The following is a 24331-nucleotide window of genomic DNA, read 5'->3' as shown; positions in this document are numbered from 1 at the left end:
AACCCCAGCACCATAATCCAACTTTTATGATACTTTCAAGTGAATTTTTAATTTTATTGTATCTTTCACTTCCGGGTGTTCTGATTATTTCTGTTCAGAATCTGTAGCTTTTTACTGAAATTGTATTTCATTTTCTATATGTGCTCTCTTAATTAATTCCTTAGGTCTTTTAATAATCAATTTTTTATAGTCTTTCTCTGGAATTTCATTCTTTCAATATCTGTGGGTTCCTTAGGGAATTGTAAATTTAAGGGGGAGACTGTTTACTCAAGTTTTCAGAGGTCTTAGACTGGCATGTTTTGATGGAGTCTTCTTCCATCAAGGATTCTTTGGTGAGTGGTTGTCCTGTGCTGTTGTTGTATATTAGCTTCAACATACAGGCTCAGTGTTATCCAAGTGTGAAGTTCAAGCTCCAGTGCCTCTCTATTTGCCACTGTAGAGCTGCTGATTTAGGTCATTCTTGGAGAGCTGCTCAACTCTGTGGATTCCTCTGAGCCTTCATATTGGAGGCTTTCTCTGTTTTGCTGTGGGAACAAATGTCCATGAGTGGAACCTTAGGTGCCTCCCTCCCCAGGTGGTTCCTGTGTGGGGTCTGCTTGTTGGTTTGGGATTTTTTTTCATCTCCCTTACTTTCAGTGTTGAAGTACTTTGGAAGTTTGAGCAGGGTTTGTGTGTGTGGAGCAAGGTCCACTGTCTCTTCTTCTTCTTCTTTTTTTTTTAAAGAAAGAGGAGAGGGAGAGAGAGAGAGAGAGAGAGAGAGAGAGAGAGAGAGAGAGAGAGAATTTTTTTAATATTTATTTTCAGTTCTTGGCAGACACAACATCTTTGTTTGTATGTGGTGCTGAGGATGGAACCCGGGCCGCACGCATGCCAGGCGAGCGTTCTACCACTTGAGCCACATCCCCAGCCCCGATCCACTGTCTCTTGAATGGGTTGTGGCTAAGCTCAGCAGCGGAGTCTATAGAGAAATTTTTTAAATTTATTTTTTATTTTTTTAATATTTATTTTTTAGTTGTAGTTGGACCCAGTACATTTATTTTATTTATTTATTTTTATGTGGTGCTGAGGATTGAATCCAGGGCCTCGCACATGCTAGGTGAGCAGTCTACCACTGAGCCACTTTTGACATAAATTTTTTAAAACATTATAAAGCTTTTTTTTGTTAATTGTGACCCATGCTGAAAATCTTGGAAATGACTGATTTTTAAATAAAGTATTCTTTACAGATGAAAACCTTAAAAGGCAATTAAAAATACCACATTTAGTTGTAGGGAGTAGAAAATCTTTAAAAGTAAGTGTAGAGCTTGCCTTTATGTTGGTTTTAAATTCTTTATTACGTGAAGAAAGCATATTTTCTTACATAATTTTTTAATCACAATTTTTAAAGATTTTTTTCTTATGCACATTTTTATGGTTATATTTGAAATTCAGCATGGTTCTACCCTATTGCTATAACTATAGTTTTACATAGTATACTAGTTTATGCACAATGATGACCTCAGGGTTACACATCCAATATCTATTTGACCAGTTTTTAAAATTTGCTTGTCACTAGCAAAGTTGAGGGAATGTTTTTATACTTATAGCTTTGAGCATCTCTTGAGATGTTTCCTGTGATAGACTCCAAGAATGGAATTCTCAGCTCTGAGGTGTTCAGTGTTTATGACTTGCATTTCTCGTGGGGCTTGGCACATGTACATGGCGATGACTAAGTTGTATCAGAGCTGTCTTCCTGTCCCCCCACTGGCATTGCTAAGACCATTCAGAGGCTTGTTTGGTTCTAGTCTGTTGAAGCTCACCGTCTTCATTTAATTAAAGGTAACCTTGCTTGGATACCAATGAGGTGGAACATTTTCAATTTGTCTGTTGGATATCCAGGTTCTAACAAGTGGTTCCGTTGGTGTTTTAAAGGCTGCCTGAGCAGATTCACTCATGCAAACCGCCACTGTCCAAAGCACCCTTATGCCAGACTGAAGCGAGAGGAGCCTACGGACACACTGAGCAAGCATCAGGCTGCAGACAACAAGGCTGCTGCCGAGTGGCTGGCAAAGTAAGGCATCCATGCTTAGTCCCTGGGAGTGGGCCTGTTGGGCTTGGGTCTGGGTTAGAGAATGTTCTTATTTCAAATGTTGCTTCTGTACATCTTATGAAATAACTTGAAATAGCTCCCAAAACAAACAGGCTTGGACCCATTTAATAGATGCTTATATAACACACTATTTTCCCTTTCAAAGCATCCATCACACATTTATTTATTGCCTACTTTCCCTGCTGGACTAGAAGGTCCATGAGGACAGGAATGTTTGTCTTGTCCCTGGGGTGTCCTTAGGGCCTACCACAGTTTATGGATGTTAATCAGTAGTTGAATGGATAAACTGCATGTTTTTTGAGGATAAATCATATAAGAATCAAATAGTGGAAACTGAAAATACAATTTGATTACTCAAATGCAGAGAAATTTTCTATTTAAATGTGATATCCCTGAGGCCCTTAAACTAAAATTTTCCATCACTTCCTCCCTTCCCTTATTAGTCCATTTTCTCTTACTATAACAAAATACCTGAGACTGGCTATTTTAAATGAAAGAGGTTTATTTAGTGGACATGTTAGAGGTTGAAAATTCAAGGTGAGGCAGCCCCATCTGTTTGTTCTTGGTGAGGGCTCCATGGCAGATGGAATCATAACAGTGGAAACACCTGTGGCCAGATAGGAAGCCAGAGAGATTCAGGAGCTAAGTTCTTTGTTTTTATAACAATCCACTCTCTTAGGGGACTAACTCAGGTCCTGCGAGAGAGCTATATTAATACCTTCTAAGGCAGCAAATCCATGGCCTAATTACCTTGTATTGGGTCTCAGCTCTTAAAACTTACTTCTTCTACCTCTCAACATCACCATACTGTCCCACACATGAAACCTTTTGGGGTATCTACCCAAACCATAGTACTCTTCTTTCTCCTGATTCTAATTTTTCCCAAGCCAGAAACTTACTGGTCTTCGGTGTGTGTCCTGTCAGTGACTCTGCCTCCTGGCTAGCTCAAGTTTAGCTACTTGAACTCTCACAATCCATTCTCTGTTCTGTTACCAGAGGGAGGTCTCTAAAATGCCAATATTACCCTCAGGCTAAAGCCTAAACCTCCAGGGGCATTTAAAGCCCTTTAGGACCTGGTTCCTGCTGACCTTTCTAAACTTCCTAGTCGTCCTTCAGGTCACACTGAAGTCACTGCATTTCCTATATACCTCTTAAAGGTATTACCAGTACTTTCCTAGATTGAGTAGTCTAGATTTTCTGAAATCTGGTAATTACTTTTTGTATGTGATTTTCAAACAGCTTTGTTGTTGTATAATTGACATATAATAAATTGTATATAATTGAAATGTTCAACTTGATACATCTTGACATATGTCTACACCTGAGACCATCACCAGAGTCCAGATGATGGACTTGAACATTACTTCCCAGTTTCCTCAAGCCCCTCTGTAACTCCCCCACCCTAGCCCCCAAACACTGACCTACTGTCACTTCTGGTTTGCATTTTCTAGAATTTTATACAAATGTAGTCAGCGTATGTCCTGTTCGTCTGGCTTCTGACTTATGTATTCTGAGATGGATCCACATTGAGTGTGTCAGCAGTTCATTCCTTTTGTTGCTGACTAGTAATCCATTGTGTGGATACATCTTAACATGTGTATTCATTGCCTGTTGACATTTTGGGTTGTTTCTAGCTGTTACAGATAAAGTTATTATGAACACTAATACACAAGACTTTATATGGATATTTTTGTATATAATGGTGCTGTCATTTAAATATCAATTTTCTCTTGTGAATATCAGTCATTCATATGGTTGAATAAGGGTAGTATTGTTAAGTTTTTGAAACTGTATGTTACAGATATTAATCCTTCTGTCATATTTTGGAAATTTAATATTTTACATAGTCAACTCTGTCAGAAGTGGCCATCCTTCTGCGGACTATTTTTTGGTACTTTTTTGGTACTGGGGATTGAACCCAGTACTCTTTAAGTTGCTGAGGCTGACCTCAAACTTTATCCTCCTGCTTCAGTCTCCCAAATTGCAGGGATTATAGGTGGGTGCTACTGCTCTCAGCTAGATAGGTTTCTAATGAGGTTTCTAATGACTTTCCCCCTAATATTTCTGTATTGCTCTAGTCCATTTCTCATGAGATTTAAGGCAGTTTTTTTTTCTGTTTTTTATCTCTAGTATTAGAACAAATCCAGGAACTTATACAGGCTAGGCAGGTGCTCTACCACTCAGCTGCCTCCCCAGCTCGAGAGCAGCTGTGGTTTAATGGAAAAAAACTCATGATTAGAGAATCCAGCATAAAATCTGGAACTGCCAGGTTTTGATTACAGAAGCATGAGCCAGAGTCATCACTTCTTTCTGAGTTATTTTCCCTTTGTAAATGGAAAGTATATATGTGAACTCACTTTAGAACTGGAACACAGAAAAGCAATACTGTGATAAAGAACTTTGTTTAACCAGAAGTAACTCTTGGGAATTTGTCAACCACAGAGCTGACGTGCCTGCTCTTTACCCAGGTACTGGGAGACAAGAGAGCAGCGCGCCCCCGCCCTGAAGGGCAAGCTGGCTCAGAAGGCTGACCAGGAGCAGCAGGACCCTCTGGAGTTCCTCCAGTCTGATGAGGAGGACGATGAGAAGAGTGGCGCCCAGCGCCGGCTGCAGGAGCAGCGGGAGCGCCTGCACGGGGCCCTGGCGCTCATGGAGCTGGCCAACCTGACGGGGGCACCGCTCCGCCAGTAGCCTGCACAGACTCTCCACTGTACAGAAGTACTGCCCATGTACTTACAAAGTAGATCCTTGGGCATAAGCTAAGCACCTTATATGCTTATCATAGGCTGCTATTCTGTAGAAATTCATGAAGAATGTCATTGCCCCAGAGTATGGGGTGAGAGAGAATTGCACTTTTTTTATATGGAAATGGATTGGATGTAAAGTTTAAAATATTTTGTAAATATGGACTGCATAGTACAGGGTAGAAAACTACATATTGTGGGAAGCTAGATTTTGCAAGTTTAATGCATTCATTGGAAGCAGTTCTCACAGGAAGCACTTTCTGAATAAGACACTTGTGAAAAAAACAGAATGGTACAAATAGCCAAAGAAGGTTGAAAGAGACTATTTATAAGATCATTTTTAACAATGTATATTAATATGTTTAACAATACTGTAAACACTGAAGCAAGAAAGTATGAAATATGTAAGATATATATTTTAAATTACAAAATAGCGTGTCCAATAAGGCTTGAGAAATGGGAAGCTGACTATTTGGGATGATGTTCTAAGTTATGGACTTGGAAGAAAACAGATATTTGAGGATCTTGGTAAGATGCACAGTAGTTCATAATTTTCAAAATTGGAGTAAAATCAGTCTTATTCTTATCTTTCTGGGGCTTTCTAACTCACTATAATGTTTAAGTTTGAGAAGCACTTGTCATTCCTAGCATGTTAACTGGGGAACTTTTGCACATTTCACATTTGCTGAAATTGAGTGATTAATCTTGCAAAGTCTAGGTAACATGGTAATTGGTAATTTTTTTTATATATACAATGGGCCCTGTAATGAGATTTGGCACTTGGAGTTTTATTAATAAAAGGGACATCTACAGGGTTGTTTTGTAGTGAAATGTTTTAGATCTTTTGTTAGCAAACACTAAATTTTAGTTGTACTGCTTTTTAGGATTATTAGCAAGTGGAAGCCTCCGTATTTATATTTTCAGTGCATAAAGCCACCTTCTTGCTTTACTTCAGAATAACATGCCAAGCTATTTTGTGTTCACTAAATTTAGCTATGAGTTAAACACTGCAGAAAATATTAGCTACTCAAATATGTAGGCTTCTGGACTAGTTTTAAACTGCAAGTGTGTTAACTTGTGTGGTGGGTTTTTTTCCAAATAGATGAAGTTATTAAACACCACTTTATGTACTGAAGCATGAACAGGAAAATCAAGAGCTGAGCAGTCCACCTCCTTTACATAGGCAAAAACCTCCATCGTTTCAGCTTTTGTTTTGGGCTGAACTAAATGACATGCATAGCATGGTAATTTACAGATTGCTTAATTGGAGTGAACCTCAAGAGTAGTAGAGGGAAAGATGGGCTCTTCAGCACCTTTTTTTTTCTTGAGTTGAAGTGCAGTTCACACCTTATCCAGAAGGTGGCTTCTTTATCCAAACATCCCAGTGTGTGGCCGTGCCCAGGTCACAGCCTTGGGAAGGGGAGGTCTGTAAATGTCTTGAGGAGGAGCGAAGTGTGAAAGAAAAATGATAGTTACCAATAATGTGTATGATGAGGACATACTTTAAAAATGTAATTCCTCTGTACAGTAAATTACAAATCTTTAGGGATTTTTTTTTTTGTAATAAGAGAATTTATATTTGTAATGGTCTAAGAATTTTGTTTGTAATCTGGTATATAGAATTTTAACTTGGAGCACTTACAAGCATGGTCAGAGACCATAGCATCTGAATTTTCTTGGTTTAGGTTTCAACATTTACTCTAGAATTTTTCCTTTCAAATATGATTTATATGAACTGTAAAGCAACACTCATTAGTCTTGAAATTTAAAATCTGATAAACTTATCTGAGAAGGAAAGGCAGTACAAATTTAAAAAATACAAATACTTGCCAACTCACAGATGGTAAAATTTAAGGGCTTCAAAAAAAGTTGGGGTTTTTATTTTTTTTGTTTCTCCAGTCAGCTTTTGTCAACCACAGTAGTTATATTCACAAACATTTTTTATTTGTATAATTGGAATAGTTTAAGAAATTATTACAGCTCTAGAAACAGTTCGGAGGTTTTTTTTTTTTTTTGATATAAGCTATATCCTTGGAAATACATTGGCATCTAAAATTTGAGGTGTGTTTAGACTGCTTTTTGTTTTAAAAATGTGGTTTACATTCAAACTTTTGAAGTGTTTTATGCTTCACGTGGCTAAGTTGTAGTTTGGCAGATTTAACAGCATATGAATACACATGCTGTAATTTTAAAAGATGCTTTGAATAAAATTTTATTTTAATTTAAAGCTTAAAGAGTATATGGTTATCCTTGAAGTTTTTATAATTTTTCCTCATAAATATAACCACAATATAAAAGTCTTAAAAACTAGAAACATGATCGACAACTCTACATTTTTCCATCGAAAGTGTTTGGGTGCATTTTATATTACATTCCAGTTCTGTCCCAGGCATCTTTTTTGCATAGCTGTAACAATTGTTCTGTCATTTATACAGTTAGGCTTCGAGAATTTAACTGAAAATTGTTAGGTTTCCTCTACCACTGAACTACACATCTCCAGTCCTTTTCTTTATCTTGAGATAGTCTCCCCAGGTTGCTGAGGCTGGCCTTGAACTTGCTACAGCCTCAGCCTCCAGAGTCGCTGGGATTACAGGCCTGTACCACGGCTTTGTGTGTGTGTTTGTGTGTGAGTGTGTGTGTGTGTGTGTGTGTGTGTGTGTTTCTGGGGATTGAACCCTAGGCCTTGTGCATGTGAGGCAAGCGCTCTACCAACTGAGCTGCTAATCTTTAGCATTTCCAAAAATCTAAACTTTCACAGGTTTTTAAAGTTAACTATTTAGAATGAAAACATGGGACACTCAAAGCTGGAACAGGTAGGCTGGCTAGCATGACCAGTTCTGGGTGGATTTCCTTCAGTTAACTAGAACCTCTGATGTGCAATCGCTTTCCTCTTGGGAAAGAAACAGCCCCAGGTGGGGACAGAACCCACCACAAAGTGCGTGCGCAGAGGCAGGAAGTGCGCTGAGCCTTCATCTCCCTTCTCCCTACCACCTGCCAAAGGCCCAAGTCGGTACCCACAAACACCTGCCCACCAGGCACTGAAGCACTGTTCGTGATGGCCCTGAACTGGAAACAAGTGTCCCACGGTGAATGGAACGACATGTGACCAGCCTTCCGGGTGGCGTCCACTTAGCCGACCTCTAGAAGGGCGTCCGTTTACGTGGGGCTCTAGAAAAGCCAGTGGCCGCACGGAATGGGAACGAAGTGGGGGCTTCCACGGCCCAGGCAGCGGGGGCGGCGCTGTGAGCCGCCCAAGCGGGGCCGGGTGCCTTCGGATGCACGCGAGTCACACGCCCCGCCGGTGCTGCAGGAAAGGCCCCGACGCCGGGGCTCACGGAGCGCTGTCCCCGCGCCGCCGGGGCCGGGCCGGGCTGGGCAGCGCGGGGGCTCCGCGGGCGGGCGAGGCCAGGCGCCCGGCTGGGCCTGGCGGGCGGGACGCGCCGCGGCTCCTCCTGTTCCTGCCGCGCCCTCCCCTTGGCGCCGCCGGCCGGGCGGGCCGAGCCGGGTCCGCGGGCCATGACGGCGGGCGGCCGGGCCGAGGGCGCGGCCGGCCTCGCGGGGCGCCCGGGTGCTGTCGGCGCTCTTCTACGGCGCCTGCTCCTTCCTCCTGGTGCTGGTCAACAAGGCGCTGCTGACCGCCTACGGGTGAGGCCGGCGGGTCCGCGAGGCGCCGCGGCGGGCGGGAGGGCGGGCGGGGGGACCCCGCGCAGGGACCGGCCTTCTCCGGCCCGAGGTCGCCGCCCAGCGGAGGGGCCCGCTCGCCGTCTCAGGACGGGCCCGCCCGGTGCTGCGGGAGCCCGGGAGCGGAGGCCCGCGCTGCCCACAGCCGCGAGCAGGTCTGCGGGAGCCGGGAGATCTGTCCCTGCCCCTGTCACCGTCCTGAGATGGGCGCCCAGTGCCGACCTCTCCTTCCCGCCAGCACGTTCCTGGAAACAGGGAAACCACCAGAAGTAGGCGTGATGTCGCTTTTTGGATTAGTGTGAAGTAAACCCGCAATCTGTGCTCCCTGAGCCCTTGGCGAGCACCGACGTCCCGCGTGACTCGGATGGCCGCGGCCGCTGTCCGAAAGGGCTGTGGACTTAAACCTCGGACCAGGGCCAGTCAGCAGTTCGCTCAGATGACTACCAAGGTTAATGACGTCCCGGGGCTTGGCCGGGCTTGTCACAAGTGGAGTCTGTAAACTATCCTGTGCTTTGCGAATTTAAGGTTTAAAAAAATGCGTAAAGAGACCTAAGAGCCCCTTGGGCTTTCTTGTTTTAAAGTTGGGAAAACCAAGGCCCCTGAGCTCCCAGGTTGTGCCTCTAACAGATATTTACTGAGCAATATCTCAATGTAAACAAGCAGCTTTGAGAATAAACCAGGCGATTTCAGACATGACCCCAGAGGTTGGTGCTGGGATGTCCCCAGCAGAGGGGGCAGCAAGTGCAGTGTGCAGAAGTGGCCATGAACTTGATCAGCTGCTGCGGGAGACAGGAGAAGGCCACCAGGGCCAGGAGTGAGGGACTGCCGCCAGGTCTGTTGAGTAATGTTAACGTGCACCTGCACCAGGCTCCGCACCAGGCCCGGGAGTGGAAGTGAACCTCAGGTGCAGGTGGCTAATCTCCCATGGAGCTGAGATCCCACTGGACCCACGATAAACTGTACCTTTCTAAGATGTCAGATGTGGCCAGGGTTCTGGAGAAGAAAATACTGCAGAAAGTCAGTTAGGGAGTGTGGGGGAATTTGTGGTTTTGAGTGTGTATGGAGGCTTCCTAGGTAGGTGTGATTGATGAAATCATTGGCCGCTAGGGCTCTAGAGGTGACCTTTAGCCTAGACCTCAGTGGAGTGAGGGAGCCACTCTGGGAGGTGGGGGAAGAACATCTGAGAGGGATGGTTAGGCAGACAGTGTAGGACGCTGCCTGTGTGAGATGGGAGGCCGGAGGAGTGTCAAGCAGAGCAGTCTTAGTCACTCAGGCTGCCACAATCACACCAGATATTGAGGGACCAGGGTGAAGAGGGAGATAGTGATAGTTTTAATTTTAGTCTAAATACAGGTGGGGGTTCCTTTAACCTTGGAAAGACATGGTATAATTTGTGTGATAAAAAGGGTTACAAGCTGCAGGGGGTGATCCCCTGATCCCCTGATCAGGGGAGGAGGCTGTTGCAGTGTCCTAGGTGAACGTCGGGGGGGACAGCTGACTGGAGGGGAGGGGTAGAGGTAGGGTACCTTTGGGTGACCCTGTGGCTGTCTTTTATTTTGGTGGTCTTGTGATACAGCCCTGGCCTAGTTGTAGACATTCTTTACCAGGCCTTGTGCTACTTAGCTTTCTGTTTCTGTGACAAAATACTTGAGACTAAATAATTTGGAGGAGGAAAGATTTATTTTGGCTCACAGTTTCAGTCCAGGGTCACCTGGCCATTGTTTCTGGGCCTGTGGTGAGCAGAGCATCATGGTGAGGAGCCTGTTGTGGACAAAGCTGCCCACCTCATGCTGACCAGGAAGCAGAGACTTTCCTTTATGACAGACCCTTTCCCCAAACCCATTGCATCTGACCCTGCAAATGGATGGATCCACAGATGGGCTCAGAGTCCTCCTGACCCACCAGGCACCTCTCAAAGGCCCCACCTCTGACCACTGCTGCACTGGGGACTGGGCCTCCAACACAAGAGCTTCTGGGGAACATTTCAGATCCACATCCCAACAGGCTGTGTGCTGCAGGTTGCTCCCTGGTGTCCACAGAAAACACCAACCCAGCCTCAAAGAAATTGAAACGAACCTAAACCTAGATCATTTCACACACAGAGTGCAAGCTAAGGAAGGATAAAAGAAATCTTCACACCTACAAGATTAAAACAAGAGAATGTTGTTGACAGGCTTCATTGAGAGTGGTCAGTACTTATGTCAAAGGAAGGCTGGGAATAAGTCCCCACCTGTGTCCTGGAGTGAGTGGGTGCTGATTGGCCAAGGGGTTAGTGCTTCTAGAAACACAGTTTCCTCTTATTGGAAGGAGGGGCCTGTAAACCCTGGTCAACGCTTTGAAGATGCAGGACAACATTCCACCAGAAAGAACCGTGATGAGACATCCATGCTGCAGCCTTTTCACACTTTAAAACATTGAGAGCTAGGGCTGGGACCCTTGCTCAGGGGTGGAGCATTTGCCCAGCATCGCTAAGACCGCAGGTTCCATTCCCAGCACTACAAAAAAATAAGCAAATAGAGTTTTTGCCCCAGGAAGGCGAGAGCCCTTGTAACCTTTGTAAGTAAACATTTTTCACATTTCTGTAATGCAATATGTCATACAGTGGGATAGCTCTGTTCAAACAACATAGTTCTCTTCTTTCAAAATGCGCGAGACACATGTTTTTGAGGGGAGGAAGGCTGTGGTGATTTGTTTCAACAATAAATGGTGGAAATCTGATCCGAGCATGAGCTATTTGAGGAGAGAATCTTGTGTGGAGGACAGAAAGAAGGACCTTTTGCTAGTTCCCTCATTCACAGGGTCGTGGGAATGTAGTTTCGGGGATTTCCCCCCCCCCCCTTCATTTTGGGCAGATTGATTCTGATTAGGGTACAGAACTGATGGGTGTCCCTAGTTATTAGTTTTAGTTCATTGTCATGCTAGATTTATCTGGCTGGAAAAAGTGGCTTTGGAAGGATGTGAACTATGAGAACCTGATGGGACTGGAGAAAAAGCAAGGTCACCTGAGAGTCCGTGGCCAGTGGTTATGCTCATGCTTCTTTGGTATCAGGTTCTTGAGGATCATGCAGGTGATTTATAATTGCAGTTGTGTTTTTTTCTCTATTTTTAATGCTATTGTCTGTGCCATGAGAGAATTCACTAATGATACTTACTAAAAAATATGGAACTTAATTGTACTCAGTCTGTTAGGTACGTGTCCCCCAGCAACTCATGTGTGAGACCTTGCAAGAAGGTTTAGAAGTGAGATAGCTGGGTTATGAATCCTTACCCCACCATGAATTAATCTGAGTGGTATACTGGGTGGTACTTGTAGGCAGGTAGGGGGTGGCTGGAGGAAGTGGGTCCCTGGGGGCTTGCCTTTGGGGTATATATTTTGTCAAATTGTTGAGCAGAGCTCTCTCTGCTTCCAGGTGCCACATTCCTCCTCCATACTCTTCCGCCATGATGTTCTGCTCCTGAGGAATGGAGTTGGCCATCAAGGGACTGAGACCTCTGAAACCACAAGTCCCCATCCATAAACTTTTCTTCTTCTAAAATTGTTCTTATTAGGCCTTTTAGTCACAGCAGTGGAAAAGCTGACTGAAACACAGTCTAACAAATATTTGCTCAGTATTTGCTGTGTTTACTTCATGATTCACCGCAGGGTTTTGATCCCCTTTAACACAGTGGCTTCCAAACCCGTTTGGGTGCCTGAATCACTTGGAGAGGTTTTTATAAAAGTTATTGAATGGGAGTCTCCAGGGCTATGTTAAAAAGCAAAAACCAACACCTGATTTTCTCTTAATTGGGTAAAAACCTGGTTCTTTCCCGGAGACGCTGCCCACTTCTGCCCACCCAGGAGAAGCTGGATCTCTGACACCTAGAGGGGGAGCCGCCATTGGAGGTGGATCCTCTTGGCTCCCCATGGCTCATGATCTGTTGAGACTGGATTTTCCACTGCCTTTTGTCCCCTCTGTGATAGCTCCTGAGTGCCTTCTGGTGACCCATCCCAGAGTCTTCTTCCTCTCCACCTGGACCCTGGTCAGCCTTCCCCAGACTTCAGAATCCATGTGCTGACCCATTCTGGCCTCATTCCCAGCACTTCCTGCAGCTGCTCCCAGAACTGTGCCTTCTCCAGGACATCTGCTGCAGGTGTGCCCTCCCTGACCCTGCTGTGCCTCCTCCTGCCTCATTTCTTGCCCTATCTGTCTCTCCTGGTGTCACTTCTCTGGTCCCTCTGGAAACTGCTCTTGGAGGGGCGAGGGAGCATCCCTTCTCTCTGTCCGTGGATGTCCTTGTCACCTACCCTCCTCCTTTAACGCTGGAGTGGCTCCGAGTGTCCTGGGTGGAAAGCCACATCTGTGTTGGCGGGTTCCACTTTAGATTGTGACCACAGCCCTTGATGGGACGTCCTGATGACCTGCAGATTGCTTTTCTTGTCTTAGAACGACTCTTTTATGCATCCTGATTCACGTTGAAACCCACCATGCGCCTCCCCTCCTCCCTTCTCCTCTGACACTTCATTGAGAAAATAGAAACTGGCAGATGAGACCCCTCTGTCTCCTTCCTGCTGAAGTGTGGCCTTGTCTTCCTGTGGGAGGAAGGTCGAGCCCCCTCCTCCACTCCTCCCTTTCTCCTCTGTGCTGGTGGCTCCCCTTCTACCAGCTTGAAAACGCTGCTCCTCGCATACACCTCCCCCTGACCCCACGCCTGCCTCGGGTCTCCCGGCCTTTCAGAGTCAGACTCTTGAAAGACTCGTGTGCACTCTGCCTCCACTTCATCCACTCCTACAAGAATTCAGTTCAAAAATTCCAGAGAGCTGGACGCAGTGGTATGTCCAGGTATTTGCCTTTTGTTATGAGAAGTTTCAAGCATACGGAGACATAGAAAGCAAAGTACAATGGACTCCCGCATGCATGGCCCTAGAGCAAAGTACTCCCTCCCCCGAGACCACTGAAGGCAGGTTGCAGGCCTGGGGACGTGTACTGTCCTCTCCCCTACCCGTGGACGCTCTACACTGTACCATTTTCACAAATACAACACTGTCCTAAAATAATCTAACACCTCATCTATAATCATCCTATTTGTCTCCAGATGTTTCCTTGGCTTTCTTTTTTTTTGGGGAGGGGTACCAGGGATTGAACTCAGGGGCGCTTGACCACTGAGCCACATCCCCAGCCGTTTTGTATTTTGTATTATATTTAGAGTCAGGGTCTCACTGAGTTACTAAGCACCTCGCCGTTGCTGAGGCTGGTTTTGAACTTGCGAAACTCCTGCCTCAGCCTCTCAAGCCGCTGGGATATCAGGCATGCACCACTGTACCCAGCTTGTTCTCATGGATTTTTAAAAACCACTTGAAACAAAAGGCTTATGCAAAGCATGCAGTTATGTCTTTTCAGTTTATTTTAATCTGAAAAGGTCTCTAACACCACCTCATTTTTCATATGGTCTTGGAAAAAAAACAGGTCAGTTGTTTGGTAAAATATCTCACATTATGGAACATGAATTATGTTTCGAAGTCTCGGTCCACTTACTTTTCTTTGATCCTTAGAAAGTTAAGTTGGAGGCTTGATTTCATTCCATGCAAACATTTTTGGCAGGAGGACTTCACAGCCTACCCTGTGGACTTCAGATCACATCCTATCAGAGATCAGTCCACCACTGTTCATGTGGGTTGTATTTGAAGGGTTATCTCAGTCGGGGATCTCAAGTGGACTTGTGAAATTTTCTTTTATTTTCCATCTTTTTTTAGAGGAAGAAAAGTTTATTTTGGCTCATGGTTTCAGAGATTTAGTCTGTGGTTGGTCAAGTCCGTACCTCTGGGCCCAAAGTGATGAAGAATGTCACAGCAGAAGGGCATAGTGAAGGAAAGCAGCTCAGGACATAGCAATGGAAAGCAGAGAGAGAGAGAGAGAGAGAGAGAGAGAGAGAGAGAGAGAGAGAGACAACCCTAGGGCACGCCCCCAGTGACCTACCTCCTCTACTCACTTCCCACTTGCCTACAGGTACCACCCAGTTAATCCATATCAATGCATTAGTCCATTGATTAGGTTACAACTCACAATCCAACCATTCTACCTCTGAACAATTCTTGCATTGCCTCACACAGAAGCTTTTGGGGATACCTCATACCTAAGTCGAAATATTCTGTCCTAGCCCCCAAAGGCATATGCCAATCTCACTATTCAAAATATATTTAATCCATTTCCAAGAATCCCTATAGTCTTAAGAGTTCCAGCATTACCTAAAAGTCTAAGTCCAAAATCTCCTTGAGGCTCAAGGCAAACTCTCAGTATGAGCTCCTCTAAAAATCAAAAGCAAGTTACATATATCCAATATGTGACAGAGTAAAAGTTTCCACTCCAATAAGGGAGCAATAAGGGCACAGAGAGGAAGGATGGAACCAAAACAAGACCCAACGCCTCCCCAGGCAGACACGTCCATGTCCGGTGTCTGGGGCACCTGGCACCATGATATTCTATCCCAAGGACTTGTGTAGTTCTGCCCCATGGCTTTGCTGGTTGCAGCCTGCATGGCCTCTCTCTTGGCTCATTTCTGCTCCATTCCTTCAGCTTTTCTCAGCAGACATGCTGATGTGCCATGTTATGGGCATCTCTTGATCTCGGGGGTCTCCACTGTGACTTTGACTTCCTCTTACTTCTTCAAGCATTGCTTGCTCAGGGGCGGCCTGAAGGGCCCTGACTGCCCTGCACTTTGCCTGGACTGATCTCTAACTTCGGCATCTTGCAATCCTGCAGAACCAGCACCACATGGTTGATGCGAAGGTCAGCTACCATCTCAAGAAGTAGTTAAGTCTCCTGGGACCATGGCTATAGATAGCAGCCTGTGTGCAAGCAGGTTCCCCAATGGTCTCTTCTCAATGGAATTTTTACTTTTACACTCTTGAGCCTGACATGTGTGTGATCTTGTCCATTCTTGAGATGCCCTCAAGCCACTTTTCCTATTATCTCTGGATAAAGTATTTAGTATCTCCCTAGTGGCTATAACGTCTTTAACAACCATAACTTCCCTAGCCCCAGAATTACTCTCACTTTTCTGGATAAACTGCAAGTTTTGTTTTTTTTTTAAGAGAGAGAAAGAGAGAGAGAGAGAGAGAGAGAGAGAGAGAGAGAATTTTTAATATGTATTTTTTTAGTTCTCGACGGACACAACATCTTTGTTGGTATGTGGTGCTGAGGATCGAACCCGGGCTGCACGCATGCCAGGCTAGCGCGCTACCGCTTGAGCCACATCCCCAGCCCGAACTGCAAGTTTTTCAAATCTTTCTGTTCTGCTTTCTGCTCTTAATTATTATCACAGTAAACTTATCTAAAAACTGCCAACACTATCCAGGCCACTACCTGACTGCTGTGCTGCCTTGAAATTTCTTCCACCAGATTAAGTAGTCTGTCACCTTTAAATTCAGCCTCACAGAAAGTCTCAGGACATGGGCAAAATGTTGACAATTTTTTTTTTGCCTGAATATGACATGAATGACCCCTAGTCCAATTCCAATAGAATCTTTCTCTTCTGATATCTCATGAGCTCAGTCGTTACTGTCCACAGCCCTATCAACACTCTGGTCTTTTGAGTTTACACCAGAATTGCCCATTTTTAAACTCCACTTACAACAATCTAAAACTTTTCCAGCTTGCATCTCTCAACTTTTCAAAATTGCTGTCACAAATTCCAAAAAGCTTCAAAAGCTCTGAACCACATGATCAGGTGAGTCACAGCAACTACCCTACTTCTCCATACCAATTTCCATTTTAATCATTTGTTGCTATTGTTGTTGCTGTGACCAAAAGACTTGCCAAGAACAGACTAGTTTATTTGGGGCTCCTAGTTTTAAAGGTCTCAGTCTGTAAATGGCTGACTCCATTGTTCTGGGCTTGAGATGAGGCAGAATATCATGATGGAAGGAAATGACAGAGGAAAGGATCTCAGGACATGGCCCCCAGGAGAGAGCTCATGTGTGAAATTTTACTTTAACTGCATTCAATGGAGAAATGAGAAATTGCAGTTCAATTCAAAGAACTGTTGATTTTCAAATATTTTTATCCCTCAGTGTTTGTAGGGGATTGATTCAGGACTCCCAAGCATACCTTATTCCCAGATGCTCAGGTCCTTACATAAAATGTGGCAGTATTTGCATATAACCTATGCATATCTTCCTGTATACTTTAAATCACCTCTAGATTACTTAGAATATCTAATACAATGTACATGCTGTGTAAATAGTTGTTATACTGTATCATTTAGGGAATAATGACAAGGAAAACAGTTTGTGCATATTTAGTGCAGATTCTTTTTTTTTCCTGAAAATATTTCATCCACAAAATATTTGATGGGGAAATCACAGGTATGGATTGTTGAGCACGCTTTCCTAGATTTTCTGAAATTTCTTGTGCTTTTAGACATGAAGATTCAATATGTATTTTTCCCTTCATGATAGGAAGACTAACTTCTCATTTACCTTTGAATTATCTTCTCTCTTACTGAGTTCTTTGCACTAGGCCCAGCAGTTAGCCCTGGCTGGCCATGTCCGCCTGTCTCCCCTGCCTGCTAACTTTGCAGAGTATGTCTTTTTCCCAGGCCTGCGGGAGCTGTTGTTTCCAGCAGTGGCTGTCGGGTTCCTGGTGTTGTGTAGGTGTTTCTTCACGTGGCAGTCTGGCTGATTGGTCCTTACCTGGATTCCTGAGGTCTCAGTCCCTCTTTTCATCTCCTTTGGCTGTTTTATGTTTCAGGGTTGTGCTCTTGCTTATTTATTCTTACTAAGGGGTCTATAGCCTGGGGGGACTAGGAAGCGTCCTCATCCCCAGGTTGAGTTTTGTCCCTGCTAGGCTTTTTGTCCATCTTCTCAGTTTTGTTGTTTTTACTGTTTTACCGCCTGCTACCCTTGCTTTGTGCTGCAGGCTTGTCCTCTGGGATGCTAGGAAGTGTCCTGGAGGATGTTCCTGGGACACAGGCACAGGCAGAGGGAGAAGCTGGGTGGTGGCCTAGTCACAGGAAGGCCTGATCTCAGGGGCTCTGCACTGGGATGGCTCTGCAGGGTTGTCTGGAATTGGGGTGAGGCCCCGGCCTTTGGATCCCTGCATAGACTGTGAAAGAACAATCAAGACTTGCCATCTGAGAAAATGCCTGCTTATTGAGGAACAGCTCTGCATATTTATAGAGCCAGGGGTGGTCTGACAGTTGGCATGGGGTGCTTTTTGATTGGTGGGTAAGGATCAGGTGAGCCAGCAGGGCTAGTCTGATTGGTGGGTAAGGATCATGTGAGCCAGCAGGGCTCACCATTGGATGACAGGATCATGTGAGCCAGCAGGGCTCACCATTGGATGGCTCTTCTTGGATGGGGAAGTTAGTCTTTGGAGCTGGGGTGACTCCCAACAGACTGGCCGTTGGAGCACAGGTTGCTTGGGGGTGGGAGGGGTGGGGTGCTTTTGACAGGAGCTTTCTTCACCATCCAAGGAATGAGTGCTTCTGTCTGGAAGGGGATCCTGGTGGCACTACCAACTTCTGCTGGAGTTCACTTTATTCTCACGGTGGTTCTGTTCAGCCATTCCTTCCATTTTCTCTGATGGGGTAGATTAGTGCACTGCTCTTTACTGACCCTGCCTGATTCAGGTGTGTTTTCTCTTTGAACAGATTGAGGACCAAGTGTTTTGGGGAGATCTTAGCTTTCTTAGTGCTCTGAAAGAATGTCTGGGAGCCAGAGAAAGTGGATGGGCCAGTTCAGGTAGTGAGCTGCCCTTTAAGTATGGAGTGAGGTAGGGACCAGGCTCAACCCCAAAATGTCACACGATCTCATTTATTATAAATGAATACTGACAGCTAGTGGAGTCACACCTACAACTTTGTTCTTTTTCAAGATGGAAAAAGATTGTCTTTGCTGTTTGCCTGTCTATTCAGTTTCAGGATCAACCTGTCAGTTTCCTGTTGGTGTTTTGACTGAGGTTGCATTGATTCTATAGACCAGTTGTTAGGTAACGGACCTCACTATGATGTTGAGTTTCCAACCTGTGACCTTTACTTAAATCTTTAGTTTTTTTTTTTTTAAATATCATCTTACTGCTTCTCTCTGTAGAGGTCTTCTTGTAATCAGTGCCCTTTCTAAAGTTATTTTTATTAATTTGAATAATTTATCATCAGACTATTCTAGATTTTCTACATAAACAGTAATATCAGCCGTTTTATATACAAGGGTAAAAGAAATTTTCCAAGTTGAACAATGATCAGTTAATAAAGGAAAGAAAAATGAACAAATGAGAAGTGAGTAAATCTGGTATTGTTTCCATTGTCTAAGCTTTTTTAGTAATTCTTGTCACTATGTTTTCTATATTGTCTTCACATTTTTCTGATGCTAAACTGATTTATTATTCTGTGTTTCTTGTAGTTTCCCATCACCAATTGTTCTTGGAATTGGTCAGGTAAGTGAAAAAAATAAATCGGCCTCTTAACAGGTCATTGGTGTACATGACGATATTTTAAGTGCTTTTGCTTAAGATTATGGTTTAACAATTTATATAGCTGGGTGAAGCCAGAGGATCATGGGATTATTGGTGAGACTATATGAAATATTGACACAAATTTTCTTTTTTTCCCCTACAGCATTGGTTCTTATATATGTGGTCCCTGCATCAGTGTCATGTAGGAAACTTTAAAAGAAAATCCTTTTTTTTTTTTTTTTTTGTACCAGGGATTGAACCCAGGGGGACATAACCACTGAGCTACATCCCCAGCCCTTTTTTTTTTAAAGAGAGAGAGAGGGAGGGAGGGAGGGAGAGAGAGTAAGTTGTAGAAAAAAAGCACTTTAAAAAAAGATCAGTGAGTATGTAGTAGAGCCTTGGATAATCCCCAAATTAAAAAAAAAATCCAATGTTTTTTAGCCCATTAGTTTATGCTCAAGTATATATGCCTTTCTGATTTGTAGCTTGTTATGGGAAGAGACCATTAGACCTGGGGAAAAAAAAAAACACATGTGTGGGCCTGAGGGTGCACGCCCGTAATCCCAGCTTTTGGGGAGGATTACAAGTTAGAGGCCAGCTGGGGCAATTTAGCAAGATCCCATCTCAAAATGAAAAATAAGAAGGGCTGGGATGGAACTCAGCAAGCTCAGGGCCCTGGTTCAACCTCCAGGACCACCACCAAAAAAAAAGTCTGAATTGCATATTTAACTATTAATTTCTTCAAGAAATATGAAGTGAAACAAAAATATGAAGACTAATTATAATTCAGAGTGTGTGTGTGAGTTACACAAATCTATGAAAGTATTATTTATAAACTTCTTAGGATCAAGATTTTGGGGCTGGGGTTGTGCCTCAGTGGCAGAGCTCTTGCCTTGCACATGTGAGGCACTGGGTTTGATCCTTGGGACCAACTAAAAATAAATAAATAAAATAAAGGTATAGTTTCCATCTACAACAACAAAAAATTTTTTAAAAAAACCTTTGAATTACAGTCATGTTGAAGCATTTCTTAAATTTTTGCAACCTAGTATAAATAAAATGGAATAAGTTTTAAAATTTGCACAGAAAAATGATAATAAAAGTTTTATAAATTTTTTTCTTTTATCTCAAAATAACAGTGTGGAAGGTTTACAATTACATGTGTTCCATATTTACAGGATGTGAATGAGATATTTTTGCTATGCCAACTAGCCTGGGGAGACAAAGAAACCCATTAAATTTTTTTCCTGTTCCTGTTCATTTCTTCTAAGTTTTTCTTCTGTATTATAGAAAAAATAGGATTTTTTTAAAAAGTAGTGTTTAAGTGTGTAACTCTCCTAAATTTTTTTTTCCTCTCTCCCCTGAACTGGCCTGTATTGGGGGAAGGTGCATGTGCATAGATATGGGAAATGTGGTCCAGGATCAATGTGTGGCCTCACCAGCTGTGGTCAGTGTCAGGGATAACATACCCTTTCTCCACTGTCACTGTTCCTGGATCTCTGAGAGAGAGTGTGTGTGAGTGTGTGTGTGTGTGTGTGTGTGTGTGTGTGTGAGAGAGAGAGAGAGAGAGAGAGAGAGAGAGAGAGAGAGAGAGACTCCTCCATGTGGGACATTTTGCTGTAGTCTGGTGGAATCTGTCTAGTAGCAAGACAAGCAGTTTTAGCATTCTGTGAAATGGTTATTTATTTACTTATTCTTCCTGGAACCTGGAGAGTGATTTTTTTGTGGGTTTTTTTTTTGTATGTTTTCTTCTGATAATGTCATTGTACCTCAAGCAGTCTTTCCAAGAGTTTTGCTAAAGTTTCTCTTCTTTCCTTTAGATGGCAGCCACCATAATGATACTGTATATGTCCAAGCTAAATAAAATAATTAATTTCCCTGATTTTGACAAGAAAATTTCTGTAAAGGTAGGTGATGGAAGCAGTAATGGAAGATGTGAAAATAATTTAGAATTATAAATTGACCTGAGAGAGCAGCCTGGTTCTATGCACCCTGTTTAGACCAGGTGGAAAGGTCTTAATAAAGATATGCACCCTGCAGTTGTCCATTTAGGTAATGCAGTAATGGTTAAAGTATGTGTTTAGCACCTAACATTAATACTATGTGTCTTCTGAAACAACCAAATTCTAAACCAGGAATTGGCAAACTGTTTTGGTTATGGGCTGGATCATTTCTATTGCAACTGCAGGCAGCTCTAGATGATATGCAAATGAGTCGGTGCAGTGGTGTTCCAATAAAACTTTATTTATACATACAAGAGGCTGGACTTGGCCCTTGGTTCTAGTCTACTGTTCCCTGTTCTCAGTTGTAGACCCTGTTGATAGAAACTATGAGTGGAATGGAGAATACAGCTGGATAAATGTTGAAAAAAAAAAGGAGATTTTTTTTTCCATGTGGAATTAGAATCATGAGGTCCACCATTTCTTCTGGGATTATGAAATAAACACACTTTAATTGAACAGTTGCAGAGTGCCAGACATTAGGTGGGCAATTAGTTCCACAGGCAATTAATTCCATATGTCAGGTGACATTAAATGAGGATGACGGCATTTGGCTTTGAGGAGAAATAATCAGATAGCAGCCCCTTGAGGGTGGATGGCATGTGGTTAGTTTACTCCTGTGTCTCTAAGGTCTGAGACAAGCCGGCATCCTTGATACCGGGTTAGTCACCAGATAGCACATGATTATGACAGCGGTGATCAGGGGTTTCTGCAAAAGGAGAAAAATAAAATGTTAAGGCACAGGATATAGATCAGCCTAACCAGTATGAATGAAACTAGAGTGTCGTTGGCTTGCTTGTACTTATTCTATGATGCAGTATAAAGCTTAAACATTTTCAGAATTAAAAGTTGTTTTCATACATGTACGATACATAGAGAATAAGTCATCATGCTTGAATAGATAATTGAGTGAATAATTACCCTTGAGAATGATTACTTAACTCATGAAGTGGAACTGCAAATTACCCACTATTCTGAATGTTATAAGTAATAACTGTGTGAGTGTGTGAGTGTGTGTGTGTGTGTGTGTTTGTAAGTGTGTGTGTGTGTTGTTAGGGAGGGAGCCAGGGCCTTTAGCATGCCACGCAAAAGCTTACCACTGAGACACATCCCCAGGCACATAATAACTTGCTTTCTTTGTAAAATTTTATACATTCCCTAAATCCTATAGTCTAATTTTACCTGTTTTTGCCCTTTATGTAAAGGGAATCAAACTCTCTATATTTTTTAGTATCTTACTTTTTTTCACTTGATATTGTGATTAGATTTATCCATGCTGTATCTTCTATTTTCATTTACTTATCTTTTCTATTGTTTGTGATAATTTGAGCTATTTCCAGTTTAGGGGCTAGGAAAAACAAAAAGTATTTCTCTGAACATGCTTCGGGTCGAAACTCAGTAAACATGTGTTAGTCAGCTAATGCTACTAAAACAAAATGCCACAGACTGGGTGGCTTAAACAGCAGAAATGTATTTTCTCACCAGGAAATCCAAGAAGAAGATGCTGGCAGGGTTAATTTCTGGTTCAGTCTCACTTTTTAGCTTGCAGAGAGCTGCCTTCTCTCTCAGCCTTATGTGGCCTTTCCTCTGTGTGTGGGTGCCCACAGTTGCTGTCTATTCATTTGTTATTAGGACACTAGTCCTATTGGATAAAAGCCCCACCCATATGACCTTGATCATCTCTTTCATGGCCCTATTTCCAGTACTGTCACTTTGGAGGGGACAGCAGGTTCTGGTCATAAGAGCACGTATGCACCAGTTTCTCTGTGTGTACATCAAGGAGTGCAATTGCTGGCTCCTCCTGGTGTCTTTAAATTTGGCCGATGGGGTCAGACTGCTTTCCAGAGAGGCACCAGCTCACACCCTGATGAGCAGGCATAAGAGTCCCTGTTGCCAATCTTTGGTTGGCTAATTGTTTTAGATTTTGCTGATCTGGTGGGATTTAATTTGCACGTCCCTGTTCTCTGAGGAGGCTGAGCACCTTTTCATTGTTCAGTGGCCACTGAGTGTCCTCTTTGGTGAAGGGCTCTGCGAGCCTTTTGTCCATTTTCCTCTTGAGCTTGTTTTTTTCTGGTTGGTGTATGTGTTTCAAAAACTATTGAGGAGAATTCTCTTAGTTGTGTACGATACTCTAGGGTGCATTTTTGCTCTCTGTGCCTTATATCTTTATTTTGTTAATCATGCATCTTAATGAAGAGGAGTTGTTAATTTTAATGCTGTTCAGTTTCATCAGTCTTTTTGATTAATCATTAATTTTCTTACTTAGGAAATCTTTCCCTACCCTCATCAGAATCACAAGGTTCTTTTTTGTTGTTGTTGTTGTTGTTGTTGTTGTTGTTGTTTTAGATAAGAGGCATGTGGTTTTTCAGAGTTAGGTTTTTAATGCATTTGGGACTGGTTTTTGCATATGGTGAAGGTCCAGTTCCATCCCCCACCTGTGGATACTCAGTTTTCACAGATTATTGAAAAATGTGCCCTCTCTGTTGTGTCATTTGTATCACAGCACCATTGATCACATGGGAATGGGTCTGTTTCTGGACCGCCTTTGCTCTTTCCGTTGTCTGTGTTTTCTGCACCATCATCACACTTTCTTAATTACTGTAGCTTTTGGAAAGTGTTGATATCCAGGAGAGCAAGGCTTCCCGTCCTGTTCTTGGCCCTTTGCATTTCTAGATGATATAGGAAACACACACATCTTTAAAAATATATTATTTGGCAAGTTAGAGGTACATACTATATAATAACTTTTCTATACTGTTTTGGAATTGAAAATTGTGGAATATTAATCATGATTTATTGTAGCTTCCTTTGGGTTTTTATGTAAACAACAAAAATTATAGTTTTATTTCAACCTTCTAATTTTTATTTCTTTTACTTGTTTTACTATATAGTATTTGTTGATAGGAATGGTAACAATGGGCTTCTTTGATCTCAAAGGGAAAGCTTTTACTAGTTCATCAATAAGTGGGGTTTTTGGTAGATACTTTCCACTTATTTTGACTTTATAACTTAGTGACTCAAACAATAGTCATTGTATTATCTCTCATAGTAATTAAAGAGTTTCAGAAAGGCTCAATTGGGCAGTTCTGGTTTAGGGCTCCCATATAGTGGTAAACAGACAGTGGCTAGAACTGAATTAATTAAGGAATTGGTTAGTGCAGCTGGAGGCTGGTCATTCAATCTCTCTTACTGTTATCTCCTAGTTTCACCTTATGGTCACCAGTGTAGGCTAGTTGGGCTTCCTTACAAGATGGTGGGCAAGGGGTTAAGAATGTTTATCTGGAGGCCACAGCCTTTAAGGGTGACAGTTCTGGCAAGCAAGACCCCAACTGCATTGCCTTTTATGATCTTTTCTCATAGGTCACATATCATCTGTATTAGTCATAACAG

At 43.1% G+C, this 24331-nt stretch overlaps 1 protein-coding gene and 1 pseudogene across 2 annotated transcripts in view; both read left to right on the top strand.

Moving 5' to 3' along the window:
- Positions 1-1838: 1838 nt before the first annotated feature.
- On the top strand, positions 1839-4780 carry LOC308631363 (zinc finger protein 367-like; the record flags this gene model as incomplete). The annotated part of the gene is made up of 2 exons (XM_081262529.1): positions 1839-2050; positions 4558-4780. The coding sequence occupies 2 exons, from the start codon at positions 1839-1841 to the stop codon at positions 4778-4780; spliced, it is 435 nt and encodes a 144-aa protein (XP_081118655.1).
- A 2755-nt stretch (positions 4781-7535) lies between these two features.
- LOC308631827 (nucleotide sugar transporter SLC35D2-like) overlaps positions 7536-24331 on the top strand; it is a 49874-nt pseudogene continuing 33078 nt past the window's right edge. Inside the window, exons 1-3 of the transcript XR_014024311.1 lie at positions 7536-8478; positions 18890-18923; positions 20762-20848. The product of XR_014024311.1 is annotated as a nucleotide sugar transporter SLC35D2-like (transcript). The remainder of the gene's footprint in view (positions 8479-18889; positions 18924-20761; positions 20849-24331) is intronic.

This window comes from Spermophilus citellus (assembly GCF_964194105.1).
Source record: "Spermophilus citellus genome assembly, chromosome: 12".
NCBI lineage: Eukaryota > Metazoa > Chordata > Mammalia > Rodentia > Sciuridae > Spermophilus > Spermophilus citellus.
The sequence above is the reverse complement of the archived record's forward strand: the minus strand, read 5'-3'. Positions and strand labels throughout refer to the sequence as shown.